This window comes from Porites lutea, chromosome 9, assembly GCF_958299795.1.
Source record: "Porites lutea chromosome 9, jaPorLute2.1, whole genome shotgun sequence".
NCBI lineage: Eukaryota > Metazoa > Cnidaria > Anthozoa > Scleractinia > Poritidae > Porites > Porites lutea.
In genome coordinates, this window is record NC_133209.1 from 2,875,001 (window position 1) to 2,891,411 (window position 16,411).

Consider the following 16,411-nt stretch of genomic DNA (forward strand, 5'->3'; position numbering starts at 1 on the left):
TTTCCGTCCGTCTCTTGAGTCAAGCTGGAACATCATATTATTCACCCAAACTGCTTTCTTCAGGTTCTCTTGTTTTTTATTTTTTTACCCTTTTTTTAGGCTCGATTACCAGCCGCTGTTCGAGAAAATGATCAAAGACTGGACCCGGGAGACGGCGGAAATCGAGCCTACCTTTTTTTTGTGCGTACTAAACTACACATTTTTCATCCGGCTTCTACCTTCATCTGATTATGACGATGGCATGAATAGTTCGTGGTTTACCTAAACCTCCAAAATCAGAACTTATGCTCTTTTTTCCTCAACGTGGTTGTAGCTTACGCCACCAAAACGTTTCACGGGTGTGCCTCAAGCTGTAACACGTCTCAGCTTTTGATGAAATAAATACGCTGTTATTGACTCATTGGACAGATAAGAAGAGCTGTCCGATTCTTCGACTTTTGTTTGGGATTAATACCAAGCGCACATACACTTTCTTAGTCAAAATGCTACGTTTTTGTGACGTCATTTTCAAGGCATTTCTGGTGGCTTTCTTTACGAAAGGAGCATTTACAATTGGTAAGTCCAAAGAAAAGCAGAACCTAATGCACTGGTCAGCGGAAACTGGGCCCATTCAATTCTGCAAAACTGACCGTACTTTGCAGAACTCAATGTGTCTACTTTGTATATTTTTGCTCTAGCAGGTCTTCTCTATATCCTACTACGTTCTGCGGCATAGTCGTTTGAGGTCCTTTGCAGTTAATGTCGGTTTAGTGCATTTCTTTACATGTTTCAGGGGCACCCAACGACAATTATCGGAAAATTATCTGTTCGGAAGACCATTTGAGGTCTAGAATTTTCGGATCATTTTCTGATAAATTTCTTGCTTGCCTACCTCTCCTAGGATTTTCGAACTTCAAAAAAATCGTATAATTGCCCATTTTTAACGGATTTTTACCTAAAAAGGTCACCTAGAATTTTCGGGAGCCCTTTTTCTGGCTGAAATTTTCGAAAAGGTAAATTTTGATCCCTATAATTTTCGGATCACTATACTTTCGGCTAGGAAATCCGAACAGATGAAAAATTTTTAGGGGATAAAAATAAGCCTTTATCTACCGTTGAAATACTAAAGTACGTTCAACAATGCTATGTTTATGTGGTTTTGAACTATACTCTCGTTGGGTGCCCCTGATGTTTTTCTTGTACATTTCTTTACCGTCAATGCACGACTACGACATGAACATGGACATGAACACAAGGCAACGTCTTTTAGAATTAAATTCCAGAAAAATTTGTCAACATTTGACGAACTGGACGAGATGGAATAAGCGCGATAAAGTTTGAAGCAGCGCAACTGTACCTTTTAAGTGACATTTTCGTAGCAGAAGCCGCCGCCGTCGTTGTTGCTTAATCTCCTTATTTTTACATCACAGCAGCACTTGTGTCCTCCACCTCCAAGACTTTTTGCACCAAAATGTAACTTTTTAGTATTACTAGTATTTTCAGTAACACTTTGAAAATTGAATCGATGAAAATCAATCAATAATGATGCAATTTTAAGAAAAGTCGCCATACTAGTATTCGCTAGTGTATCCGTGGCCTCTCTTAATTCTACCTCTATTGAGAAAATTGAGAAAATAAGGAGTATCTTAGATAATTGGTCGGCTAGAAGACTGACCCCCTTGGGTAAAATTACAATCATAAAAACTCTAACCGTATCATTAATCGTCTACATATTATCATCTCTTCCAACACCTCCTGACATACTCAAAACAATCAACTATATATTGTACGATTTCCTTTGGGACGGTAAGGGCGATAAAATGAAAAGGACGACAATGATAAATAATTACGCGAAAGCAGGACTTAAGATGTTAGATATTCAAACCTTTAATGAATCCTTGAAAATGAAATGGATCCAAGGGTATCTGAATAAAGGGAAGTGGAAACGTTTTTTTGACCATTACTTAGGGAAGTACGGAGGAAAACTATTGTTCCGAAGCAATTTGAAACAGCAAGATTCTACACTGCTCAACCTCAAGGACCCTTTCTTAAAAGAAATCATACAGTACTGGACAAAATTTAATTACAAAGACGATAACCTCGATTTTGCCTCCACATATATATGGTACAACTCTAACATTAGAATTGAAAATCGCCCATTCTTCTACAGATCATGGTTGAGCGCGGGAATAAAGCTAGGCGATTAGAGATCTGTTAGATAACGACCAGAATTTTCTAAGCTATAATGCCTTCCTAGATAAATATACCATCGAAACCAACTATCTCGAATATCACAAAGTGATATCTGCTGTAGCACATTACAAGAAAGTACACTCTACAGCCTATCATGACCCTACTTCAAAGGATCCAGTTGATGCCCTTCTGTCTCCCACCAAAGTTTCCAAGAAAATTTATGAATGTCTAATAAACGAAAAAGCTTCTATACCATCAAGGAGGCAGGGAAAGTGGTTGGAAGAGACAGACATACATTGTAATCTTAGTATAATAGTAAACTGGGAAAATACATACTGCCTATCATCTCTGTGTACAAGAGAGTCAAAGCTTAGCGCGTTCCAATTTAAATTCCGTCACAGAAAAATAGCCACAAATGACTTTCTGTGCAAAATAGGTATCAAACAAACAGATTCCTGCTCCTTTTGCGAGGAACAAAAAGAAACCCTCGCTCATCTATTCTGGACTTGCAAATACACTCAGAACTTCTGGAAGAGCATGTTCGAGTGGATCTCTCAAAATTTCAAAGATTTAGAAAACGTCTCTCCCTCCTTGTCTCTCTGTTTCGGTCTCATTGACGACGTAAAAGACCTCTTTCATCACCTACTCCTTATAGCTAGACATTACATATACACCTGTAGACTTGGGAACAAGCTTCCTAAGCTGCAGGTGTATATACAGGTACTTATGAACTCGATAGAAATTGAAAAGCATATTGCATTCCACAATAACGACTCAAAGGTCTTTGTACGGAAAAGGTCTCGCTTTAAAAATAGCCTCTCACAAAATCCATTGCATTAATATATAAGAAGCGTAAAACGTAGAATCCCTTGACTTGAAATCAAATATCTTGTATGCCCTTTTGAGTGATTTTATTTTACTATATGTAGATACTTTTTGCTTGATTTATTTGTTTACTTTAGTCTCGTACCTTTCTGTTTTTGGTGGTAATATTTGTTTTCTTTGTTTAGTCATACAAATTAGTTGCATACGCGAAACATCTCCACATTTTTCAATTGCTTTGTAAAATGTAGAATCCCTTGACTTGAAATCAAAAATCTTGTATGACATTTTGTGGGATTTTATTTTACTATATATGTATATACTACAATGTATGTCAATACTTGTTGTGGTCATAAAAAAAAAAGTGTATCCCTGGCCGGAATTATTGAAATAGAGTGTAATTTAACGAAGGCAATTAACATTTGGCATTACTTAAGGTCTACCGAAAAAAATTCCACTCTCGCACACTTGATCCCTTCAATGCGGGTCAGCTAATGGACGAACGGAATAACTGCATGGCCAGGTCACGATTTTTGCGATGATGTTGCTTGTTTCGTTAACAAGAGGCAACCCAACCTACAGCTTTAGTTTTCAGGCCATTCGTGATCCCATTTAGCCTGTTGTTTTATAGTTAAAAAAGATATCATTTCAGGATATTACAGTCAATTGAAAGTAAAATGCTAAAATATATTACTTTACATCACAGTATGATATCCTGGCCCCCTCAACAGCTCAAACAGCGAGTTGGTGTGCTGGCTGTCCAGGAGGGGTTTTAGTTTTCTAATAATTCTGCTTTATTCACAGATGTTGTAAACGAAATTGATATGTTCAAGGAAGTTGGACTGCTTGACAAACCTCTCCCACAAGGCGTCACTTCAACACAGGGACAAAACAACAGCAGCCGCGCCTTTCACTTTACCACATCAGCTAAAGACCTCGTTGCAAATCAGACCGCTTTTAATAACACAGACACGCTTATTCACGACAGTCAAGATTTTTGGGTCTCTGCATGGGTCAAGCTTGATGCAAATGACTTTAGCGACAATACCATCCTCTCAATTAGCTCTGGAGACGGAAATGATCTGTATTTCAAGCTGAAAATATCGTGAGTTAAACTGAAATTAATTGTAAATACTTTAGCTTCCTCTTCCCTCTGTCTTTCGAATATGGTGACATAGCCTACAACTGTCCTCATTTAAATCCCAAATCTTTTTTAAGGCCGAGGCACTCGGTTGGAGTTTACTCCAGCCAAAAGGAGATTGAGTATATTTCTGCTTCCAATAGTGCTAGTTTCACAATTTACTCTATTTCTCCTCCTCCCTCCCGTTCCTAACACTTTACGTGCTTCCTCCCTTGAGCTTCGGAAGGCTCTGCGATACACGTATTTCTAGTTTCAGAAATAATACCTCATAATAAAGCGGTTGAATCACACGATCGCCTGGGGCCAGCCGGGGAAAAACACCCTCTGCGTGTCGTTTTCTTGCGAAAGGGCATACTCCAAGTTCGTTCGTTCTTACTGTTGTTTCTGAGAAAAGTAAGAGATTGTTTATAGTCTAGTGGTGATGTAAACAAATGTCGCTTTATTTTCAGAGGTGTCAATGCCGGTGGCCTTAAGGTCGAAGTTTCAGTGAGGCACACAAAAGGGTCTGATCCCAGACCCATCGAAGCTTTATCTGACCGCTATAAAGTGGAGTACGACAAATGGAACAAAGTCGCAGTACGGTTGCAAGACGGCGAGCGGGTTATTAGGATTTACATTAACGACACGGTCAACCCCGCAAAAGTGGACATGTTACCTGGTATCGCTGCCTTTCCCAAAAATGCTCAACTCCGTCTCGCTCAAGAATTATCAAAGGGGAGAGAGGGGAAAATTACTATTATAGATAAATTCAAGGTAAAATGTCCTAAACGCCGAAACTTTTGGCAGGCAAAAATTCGGAAGTGAATCGACTACTCCAGAAAATACCACAACATATCATAATGCGCTTTATTTGTCACGCCAAAATTTTGCGTAAGTGTTGTTTTTAGTTTCTCTTGGGGCCATTTTAATTCCTAAGAGAAACTGAAGACAATGCTTATGCAAAATTTTGGGGTGACAAACAAAGAGCATCATGGTATGTTATGGTATTTTCTGGAGTGGTCAATTGCTCAATGACACGTTTATGATGATTAAGTTTCTTTTCTTTTTTCCAGGGAGATCTTCAAGATGTGAAGCTTATGAGAGGAAATTTGAACGATTGTCCTCCTCTTACTACGGTAATTTGACGAGATTGAAAACCTAAAACCTGCGGTAAAAGGCCAAATGCTGAAAACTTTAAAACCCCAAACCTTAACTATCGTAAAGGGAAAATTTACCTCTTAACTCTAATTTTCAAGTAAATTTGGGACATCCTCGTAAATTGACTTAGAACTTTTCTTCCCAGTCAGTGAGCAGATACAGCAAAACCAGAAACGGAAAAGTTGATGTGAATCCGAAACTGGAATGGTTTTCTTATTCACAAAATTCCAAAACCAAAAGGAAAAATCGTCAGTCACCACTGAAGGAAGCAATTCCTAACTGAAATCTTTTGACACTCCCTGATACTGAAGGAAAAAAGCTGTTCCCGTATTTATTCGATTAACCGCCCTGGGCGCTTATTAAATTTTTTGGACCTTGGGAGTGGGCGCTTATTCGAGGCTGGGCACTCATTAAATTTTCTCCATTCTCAGCAAGCGTAGTAGTATATTTTGAAACAAAACAGTAAATGCTAATAACAAAAAGAGAAGATGTAACAAAGCAAGGTTTCTGTAAAAGACCCTGAAGAAAACTCCGTCTACGGGAGTGTCTCTTGTTGTCTCTCATTGGAGTTTTTGTGGGAGGGAGTGGGGTAGGGTGGGCGCTTATTTGAGGCTGGGAGCTTGTTAACTTTTTCTGCCTTTAGGGGAGGCGCTTATTCGAGGTGGGCGCTAATTCGAGGTTGGGCGCTTATTCGAATAAATACGGTATCTTTCTAATCCTTTAGGCATCGGACTGATCACATACGCCCCCAACGCAGACGTTCTTGGGGGTTCGTCAGTGGAGCCGGAACTCGTGTCGAACCCCTAAGAACGTGTGCGTGGAAGGCTAAAGGCTGGTTTTCACTAACGACAGAGTCGGAGTCGTAATCAGAAGCGTAGAGCTTATGATCTAGTGAAAACCAGATTGTCGGAGTAGGAAGCAGAAGCAGAAGAGTCAAACCAATCACAAAACGTGGGAACGTGCCTTTTCCTTGGTTTATCCTTCCGCTTTAGCCTGCGTGGTAGGCGTTCGAAAGGGAAGGAGAAGGAGATTAGGGCGCGAGACCACGCGCGAGGGAGGAGGGAGGAGGGGAACAGCGTTTCCCTCCCTCCTTCCTCGCGCGCTCCTCGCGTTTCTCTCGCGCCTAAAACTCCCTTTCCCTTTCCTTTCAAACGCCTGCCACGCAGGCTACTTCCGCTTCTGCTTCCGACTCCGACAATCTGGTTTTCACACGATCATTAGCGGAACGTAAGCGACGGAGTCGGAGGAAATGAAAACGTTCTGATTTTTCTGACTCCGATTTTTGATTTTCACTACATAAGCGTTCTTACGACTCCGCTTACGACTCCGACTCCGACTCCGACTCTGTCGCTAGTGAAAACCAGCCTTCAGGACACGAGTATTCCTTTCAAACTGTGACAAAGCAAACCTTTTACAAACAGTTTTCCAATTTTTTAGCCGTTTTACAGCTAACAGAAGACTGCAAATCACTCGGTTTTTCTTATAAATTAACCGCTCCTCGTAAAACGAGAAGGGCCGGCAGTATGGCTCCCTCCTCCCTATTTATTTTTCACCTGCACAGCTCGCATTTTGACCATGGTAAAGTACTGCTGTACTGCAGTCTGTACGTGCTAACCCTTTTGAAAGTCTCGACCAACCATGCTGCCGTTTGTTCCAATGCAGTGCAAATGTTCTGACGCGTTACAGCAAAAGAAATGCGTGATGGACGGCATTAGGTATGACGACGGAGCTCGGTGGACCAAAAACAACTGCAGCGTTTGTAAATGCGAGGTGAGTGAGCGCATTATAAAGCGGATTTCAGGGTGGGTTTTGATTGACTCAAAACTCGCCCCAAATTTTTTTAATTTGGCCAGGACTTGCTTGCAGGTGTTTTCCGCGCTTGGCAGCTGCTGAATGTATATGCTTGGAGATCTGATTGGCTCATTTCATCATCTGTGTGTACCGTGATTGGCTAAAGTTGTTGCTTTGATTACAACAACAACAATCTCTCTTGGTATAAATACAATTAAAAATATTTCTTTTTTATGAACTAATTGAGCCTGTCCACCGTCTCTATTTATTTACTTATGTGATTAACTAACTACTTAATTTTTTTTGGTATGTTTTCAGTCTGGACATGTGACTTGTACTTACACGTGTAAAGTCTGCGTAGATAATGGCCAGCAGTATTTCCAAGACGATACCTGGAAAATGTCTAATAACACCTGCTACAATTGCCGCTGTCAGGTAATGATAAGATGTAACAGGCTGTGAGTTTTCGCGAAGGTACTGAGAAAGGGAAGAAAGCACATTTTCGTTTGCGAAGACAATTTTTGTCAGGTGCTACTAGCCTTCGAATACAACAGTCACTCCTCGCTCCTCGCCGCCAGGGACTTTTCGCGGGAGAGGCGTCAACGTCCCAAGCGGCGATAAGCGAGGAGAGACGGTTGTGTTCCCAAGCTAAGCTGCTACTCCCTTTTGATGAAAATGAAGCTCTTTCTTTCTTTCTTTCTTCTTTTTCTCCTTCTTTCCTCTCCTCCTTTGTCCTGTATTGACTCTTGTGGGTTGTTTGTTCTTGTCTGAACATCTTAAGATAAAGGCATGGCAGTGCCAAACCCCTTTCACTGATTTTAAGGTTATCTTTGGATATATAGCTGTGAAAAAGCAAAAATACGATATCTACACACGACCTACGTTAATCTTACATAGAATGAATGAAATGAATAGACTTGCCTAGTAGTCCATTCCACCACACGTTTAATTGAAGCCTTTCTTTCTTTCTCTCGTCTCCTTTCTTCCTTCTTCTTTCTGTCTTTTTTGCTCCACTGAGTCAAAAACGTCGTCAGTACAGAGTTAATACAATGTTTGCTGTTTCAGGATGGTCAATCCACTTGTAATCCCCCTTTTTGCCCAGTAACCATCTGCCCGTCTGGAAAGACCGTTTTACCTGAAGGAGAATGCTGCGAGATTTGTCAAGGTACTAGTTTTTCTTGTCGTTTTTTGGTCTCCAGGGAGCTAAAAATGTCCTAGCCATTCACAGACCCTCTATTCTCTCTTTAGAGATCGTCGAAAGCGCGTGTGAAAGGAAAATCGCGCGCTCGCCTCGCTCGCTGAGCCCCAAATTTTCGGGGGAAGAGAAAGAAGGAAAAACCTCTGTGAACAGGTTAAGAATCTTCCCATACAAGCGGTAAATACGTAGCTTCTGAGAGCATGTACACAAAGCACCGCATTAAATGAAGCTGCCCGCGCAAGTTTCCCTTTTCTTTTTTTACCTGTTTCCTTTGTCCTTGTGGCACATTTTTTTTCTTGCTGGTGATGTCTGCTCGTGCTTTCTAGCTTTCTCTTCATCTTGAACCCCACATCAGAGTTTGTCCAGAGAATAGTTTATTACTACTTGTGGCATCACGATTTTGTTTTTTTATTTTAGAGAAATACTGTGAGAGAAAAGGAAAAGAATATTCATGCGGCTGTGAAAAGACATGTGTCAACCCTTCGGGATCTTGCAGCGGTCCGTGCAAGGAAGGTTGCTTCTGTAAACGAGGCGAGATTTTGAACTCGCGAGGGGAATGTGAGGCTAACAGCAATTGTGGTTGCATTTACAAAGGAAAGCAATATAAGGTAAGTCCCATTCGCCCTTGCTATCTCCCGTGAGAGCAGGAATGGCGCAGTCGTTAGAGCCCCCACCTCGCACAGATCGCACGGATCGCACAGACACATTCAAACGAGTTCTTAAGAACTCCCAAGTGCTTCATAATTACACAATTGCAAAAGGAGAAAGTAGAGAGCTTCAAAACAAGACCCTCATATAGTTGGGATTCTTTGGGCTGCCGACTGGGCCATGCAGGGGTTTATTATTTTGGAAAGTATAGATTATAAAGTCGACTCCCGATAACTCGAACCCTCGCTAACTCGAACCTCGCGCTAACTCGAACCAAAACTGATTTCCCCTCATACATGTCACTGTAATTTTACCCTCGGTAACTCGAACCCTCGATAACTCGAACTCCCGCTAACGCGAACCAATTTTCGTTTCCCCTCAGGTCATTTTCTATATAATTTTACCTTCGATAACTCGAACCATGTTTTGAGCCCTTAAAAAGTCCGGAAAAAAGCCGTATACTGGCGTCCGAAACATTGAATTTTGGATTTCCTATTGACGTGTTGTAGGAGTATAGTTTCTGAGTGGAGGCTGATGTTGATTGTTACAGGCTAACGTGAAGCAGCTTTTCTTCTCAAAACAATAAAACGCATGCTCTATTTAGGCTATCTTTTGTTACGTTACGTTCTGATTTATAATCTAGAAGTATCTTTTTAATTTTCACTTGACATTTCTACAATTAAATATGATGAAAATGTTCACTGTGCAGTAAAAACTGTTTTTTACCTTTCTCTCGGCTATTTTCTTCGAACTCCGGATAACTCGAAGCTTTTCTCGATTTCCCTTGAAGGTTCAAGTTATCGGGAGTCGACTGTAATTACACTTTTTACCGGCTTAAGTGTTTAGCTTCTCCTGATGGGAATAGCCTTTTGAAGCAAGAAACGATTAGCATTATTTTTAACTGGAACATTTCCACAACTCACCTCCTTCTCCTATCCCTATGCCCCCAAAAATATAGTATGACAGTACTAACGTGACTAATCTCATCTTACCGGAAATACCAGTATTAAAAGGAAAGACGTTTAACACGCAGGGAGAGAATTGTAACAAGCTGAAGCATTTTCCCTGGAAACCGTGGGAGGGTATTGTTTTTGCAGCTGCCACGCGCGCAGGTTAACTTCCTCATTCGAATACCGTATTTAGATAATCTTATGGCGTGGATATAGTATAGGGCCAATAACTCCGCCCAATAATTTTGTGTTCGTTTCAAATCGACTTCTAAATGTGTTCGCCAGACGACCTGAAATGACCCGTTTCCTCCCCGCAAAGTCAGCTCCGTTGATGGGGGAATGGGGCACGTAAAGCCTTCTGGGAGTTTCGTCCGCCATTTTGTCTTTTCACGACATAGATGAAAGGTAATTCTTGATTGGGCGTTGCCCTGACGGGCATCCCAATGATCATCCTGGTAAGAAGGATTTCCTTTACATTTAAGACAAATCTGCTCGAACAGTGTAACGAGCTCTCAGTAAGTGATTGTATAACGCACAAAGAGTAAATCTACATCGTTGGTTATCAAAAATTTTAAACATGAGGGTTTTCAATTCCCCATCCATGCCCGGGACGAAAGTGCTCAACAAATTTTTGTACGGGGCGGCTCCGCCCAGAGGTCCAACCCCTTACCTTTTTATATACGATTTTTTTTTTTATGAAAAAGGTACCCCTTCCACATACCTTGTTTAGAACTTTGCATCTCTTTAAAACGCAACCCCTAATTTGTGTTGGGTGTCCTGTGCCTTAAGGGGTATCCTGTGCAATTAATAAGGGAGGTTATTTTGAGATTGCATTTTCGTCGTCGTCGACACACATTTGCCTCACTTTGAAGTGCTTGCTTACGTTTTGTCTCACTTTGACGCGCTAACTCACGTGGTGTTTCGTGTGTCCTCGGCGTTCATCTTTTCAAAGGTTTGCTGAGGTCTGATATTCTGTCTTCGTAAAGCGTTCATCTTTTAAAAAGTTTGCTGAATCTTTGTAAAGCGTACATCGATCTGTGTTTGCTGAATCTTCCAAAGCGTTCATCTTTCAGAAGTTCGCTGTTAAATTTTACTTAGGATTAAGCCTTCATAATTTTCAGCATGGTTCGCCGTCACCGTCTTTGGAAAATGTGAGCGATTCCATTCCTGGTGCATGCATCAAACCGGGTTTAGTTCGGCTGCCTTTGTGTCACAAAGTAAATCTACTGAGTTGTGTAGCTCGGCAACCGTTGTGCCACAAAGTAAATCTACCGAGATGTGAAGCTCGGCGGCACCATTTGATCAGGACTTGTAATATTTTCGGCACCAGACAAACGAACACTTTAACTCTATGTTATTTATTAGGAAAAACTTATAAACCAGCCCACAGTAGCGCCACTCTCGATTCACTGAAATCAACACGCTCGACCAAATTACTGGAAAAGTTATTGACGTAAGCCGCACACACATTCCACTGAAGGCTTTGACAGGATTAGTGCGAAATTTGAATTCAGATGTGAAAGCTTTTAAAAAAGTAAATTCAGTTGAATTCATTTTGTCGACAAGTTGATGATTGGATGCTCTTAAAAATAACAGAGAAAATTATCCGAAGAAATGTTTTTGAAGAAAGAAAAAGAATCCCGGGTTAAGCGCTAATCGTCCTTTGAACAACTGCGCCCTGTAATCGCGCCAGTAAAACAAAAGTTAAAATGTTCTATTTACACGCCCGACGCTCTCTGGCCACTGTCTCCTCCGATTACAAGCATTTGACACCAAACCATATTATTAGTTTCGTTGTACGCAAGCCTTACGTTCAAAATATGCCATAATCATATTTATTTATCGCAAGAACCATCAAATCTTCCCCCCTCAGCTGTTACCCGCCTGTACGCCTAACAAACATATCGAACGCACTCTCCTAAGCTTCGATTACTCCTAGTTTAACTGTTGTAAATGCACTGTCGTTTAAATAGGAATCAATCACAAAAATAGAACGTTTTCTCGACTTTATAAAGCCATAAAATTCACCTGTTAGCCGTTTTGGACCCTTTCACAGACCCAAATGACAGATTTCTACCTGAAGCATGAAAAAAGTACCCCTTTCGGGCGGAGCTTCCCCGTATAGACCATTATAAGGAGTACCGCCCCTCCCGGGCATCCATGTTAACAGCCGCTTAGTTTCTTTCGATTCTCGATTCTTACTGATAATTTTTTTTTTCTCTTAACAGTCTGGGGGTCATCACTTAGATAAGTGCACCTACCTCTACTGTGCTGGTAAAAAGCCGACTGTGCTCAATTTTTGCCGCAAATAAACTTTATGGCCATCGACTTAGAAGAAGAAAGTGAAGCGGAAGCAAGTGGAATTAGGGAATTACTTTGTACGTTTTTTGTACCAATTCGGTGTCAGACCGTAATCAAATGTATTTTTGCACCTCTAAAATTTGATTGTAATTTCTTTTCTGTTCCAAATTCCTCTTGTCACTGATCAGATGTCATTTCCTAGATGAAAATGGTCACACATCACAAAATTTCCGCTTTTCCATTTTGTGTGCCTCGTTTACTTGTTTGTTTGTTTGTTTGTTTACGCTTGTAAACGCATTTTCTTTCCCTTGATTCGCATTTTTTTTAGTAGAAAGGGCAAATATTTTTGGTGTTGCAATTTTGTAGGTTTTGGAAAATGAAATGGTTTAATTTGTTTCATTCGTGTCGAGGGGCATCTTTTTAATTAGCGATTTCTTTTTCCTGTGTTAAGTCCTATCCTTCTGCTCCTACTTATCTCCAGCTAGAACTTTAGATGGCTCCAGGGAAAATTCCATAGGCAACAGGACCGTGCCAGTTCCGCTTTTTCTGCTTCCATTGAACGCAGAGATATGAAAGTTCACTTCCTGTAAGAAAAATTGTAATTAAAAATTATTAATATCATTATATATCAACTTATATTTTTGTTTTGCTGTAACTTTATTGTAATTTACTTGAGTGATTCTAAGTATAAAGTAGGTTTTGTTCACATTATAGTTTAGGCTTTCACTAAACCAAGAGAGCAATGGCTTTGCTAAACGGCGTTATAAGAAGCTGGCATTAAAACAAGTGATGAACAACAGCGTAAAGAAGTACTGTAAAACAGATTCGAAGGTTGTCTTTGTAATAAAATGGGTTTCGTATTCACTGTGTGAGCCTGCCATTTCCGAGGCTGTAAAACCGCTGCCAGACTGTGTTTGTGTGAACAGTAACTGCTGTAGAAGTTTCTTTTCCTAAAAATACATTCTTCGTTTATCGTTTCTTGTTCGGTTCAATTGCATATAAACACCTTAATTCGCTCTTATAAAATTGGCGTGTTGAGAGTGAGCAGATTGTCGAGCTGACTCAGATCTCGTGATTCAAGCTGTTTGGCAAGGATGTAGTTCAACCAACATCAATTACAGTAAACTGTCTGAAAATAAAACCTTCATACACTAACCCAGTAGGAGGTTTGTTGAACACCGCGGGCGCAAGAGAACGAAATGTTGAGCACCTGATTTTCCTCCCCTTGATCCCCTTCCAAGAGGCTATCAAGCAAGCTTTGCCCTACCTTTAAAATCAATTTTATATCTAACGTTGTCTGAGCAACACAGTTAAGATGGATGGCTCCGTCAGTAAGCGGGCACTTGGGGACTGTTCGTTATTTATGCATAAGGGGGGGTCGGTGATTTTAAAGCAATTCAGGCATATCAAAAATTTACCCCTCCCCGAAAGTGGGTATTTTAAAAAATTACCCCCCCCCCCCCGTTTATGTGACAGGCCCAAAATGTAAACCCCCCCTACCCCCACCACCCTCCCCTCGGGACGCGACGTGCCTCCGATTGCGAAATTGCGTACAACACGTGTTCTGGCCGGTTGCCGATAAACCAAAATCCATTGCAAGGTCATTTGTGATCGTACAGTATAGAAGCTCTAAATAAGGAAAGCGAATTTGCAGCGCCGGTGTTAAACGTGGGCCCAGAAAAGATCAGATTTAAGAGAGAAGTCAACGGTAGGAACGTTTGTAAGGAGCTCATTGCAAGGATTGAACCACGAGGATGTACTTCTGAAACTGGAGACAAAAATTATAACAATGCTATTATTAAATATCAGATTGCATGTAAAGGGATTTAATAAGTTAATATAATGGAACCTTTAAATAACGCTACTCCACGTCAAGTTTTCTTGGCTTTTCAAACTATAAAGACCAGGCGCTTTGTATTAAAATAGAATTCTAGATACAGAGTTCAACTTTTTAAATATGTCTGTAAAACGGCTACACAAGTGTTGAAACAACAGTTTCTAAAAGCTACCCCCTCCCCCTATTTGTATTTAAAAAAAACACCCCCCCCTTTTTCATTGATTTTGAAAATTTTACCCCCCCCCCCCCACTCTAAACACCGGCCCCCCCTTAGGCATAAATAACGAACAGTCCCTTAGAGCTGGTCCCTACCGCTCTGCAGTCATTTTTCTATAGCTGAAATCCCTTAAAGACGAACGCCTCTCCAAATCTCTATAAAGGATTGGGTTTTTTTAAAGTAAAGACATATCTTCGTCTTAAACAATTTCTTGTTTCGGTTGTAATAATTAAAGACCTATATTACTAAATTGCTTTTTATTGTACATGCATGCAATGTATATCTGTACCTTTTGGTCTACTTAGCTTTCTTAAGAATTGGCTGCTGTCATGTTACTCTGGATCATTAAATTAGACAGTTCTTTGCAGTGTAACATGAAAACTATAACCTTGGGGAAAAATTGTTAAGAAAAACGTATGTTGTATGTCATTTAACATTACAGTTCTTTAAAGCACTATGGATTTCACAATTCCCAATTTACTTTGCAAATATTTTTAATCATTCACCAAAATCATGGACTAATCTCTTTGGAAAAATTCCAATTTTGTGAATATTATAAAAATACATTTTTATAGGCTAGCAAGTCCTCTTTTCTATAAAAAATATCAACCAACTATATTTCTTGGCATAATTTGCCCAAAAACGTGCCTTGAAATAAATTCAAGTTTTTAACCAAATCATGGATTAACCTCTTTGGAAAAATTCCAATGTTGTGACCACTATATATGTTTTTTCTAGAAAGCCTCCTTTTCTATTTAAAATATTAACAAAATTTATTTCTAGGCTTATTTTGGCCAAAACAAATGAAGATTTTTCTACTTTTTTTAAAAATAATAAAATAAAAAATAACAATAATAAAAATTGTTTAAAGAGGAGAGGCGGAAATGATGTACAACCCAAAAACTGGAAAGGAAAAATACTAAATATATGTATTACAATAATTCGTCACCGCGGTTTAGGCCATGAGGTTCAAGAGTCATGGCCTTATCTATCAAGTTCGACTCCCTGGCCTTACGAATTGAGTCACATGAAGAATGAATTTTCTCTGGTGGGATTAAGTGCATGTTAGTATGAGAAACAGCAGTGGGTTTAGATTTGATGTTAGTTTTGTCGACTGCATGACTGTGTTCGTTAAATCTGTCCTTGAGACGTCGCTTAGTTTCACCTATATATTGTAAATTACAACGGTTACATTGAACCATGTAGATCACGTTTCTAGTGTTACAAGTTACAGGTAATGTGTGAAGTGATGGAGTGTGTTTCACCTGTAGCGTAAAAGGTATAACTTGTGAGGCCGTTAGTAATGTATTAACAAGTGGCACAATTCTGTCCACAGCGGAAGGAGCCTGGCAGAAAATGATTGTTGGAGATAACGGGTAATTGTGCCTTAACTAAAAGGTCACGAAGATTAGAGCTACGTCTGTAAGCAACAAAAGGCGGTTGCTTATATTAAAGACGTCTTTGCAGCGGTTAAAGGAGTGTAAGATGTTAAAATGTTTCCGTAGGATATTAGAAATGTGTGGAAGTGCTGGGTTATATGTGACGACAAATGGTACCGTGAACATCGTTGAGTACCGTAAAATTCCGACAATAAGCCCTGGGACTTATATTTTTCAAAGGCCCTTTTTGAGGGGCTTATCTATGAAGGGAAATTTGCGTTTCAAAATCGATTGGGCTAGCCTTATAGTTGGAAAGAAATTTACCGTTTTTGCTTTGTTTTACTTTGTATTTGAGGGCAATTTCCCTGAGTACAAGCCCCCGAGGGGCTTATATTTGGAGGGGCGATTTAACGAAGGGTTTTTTGCTTTACGAGTTTGGGGGGCTTATATTTGGAGAGGCTTAAACGTGGAGGGGCTTATTTTCGAATTTTACGGTATTCAATGAGATGTTTCAATATGCCAGTAATATACATGGATAGAGAATCTCTCCTTATAAGTATGAAGTACGAACTAACGTAGAAAAACAATCAAACTCTTTCATCGCTATAGATATCTGGAAAGACCTTTCATCTTCAAAATAAGTCAAAAATCATCTTGTGTGTAAACAACAGAAATAAAATTATTCATTAGCGAGCCACAGAAAATTAACCAAAATGTAAAAAGACACTAAAGTCTTTCCTTTTCAACTGAAGGGTCAGTGGGGATGGGGAGTTGTGTGCTCTTTATTAATTTAAGTTAATTTATTAATTCATTTATCC

The 16,411-nt window shown here is 40.0% G+C and overlaps 1 protein-coding gene across 1 annotated transcript in view; it reads left to right on the plus strand.

Moving 5' to 3' along the window:
* The window catches only part of LOC140948131 (protein kinase C-binding protein NELL1-like), a 29,494-nt gene extending 16,470 nt beyond the window's left edge, over positions 1-13,024 (plus strand). Inside the window, exons 8-9 of the mRNA XM_073397355.1 lie at positions 8,679-8,869; positions 12,088-13,024. Coding sequence (XP_073253456.1) covers positions 8,679-8,869; positions 12,088-12,171 — 275 coding nt within the window. The 3' untranslated portion in view covers positions 12,172-13,024. The remainder of the gene's footprint in view (positions 1-8,678; positions 8,870-12,087) is intronic.
* Positions 13,025-16,411: the final 3,387 nt, after the last annotated feature.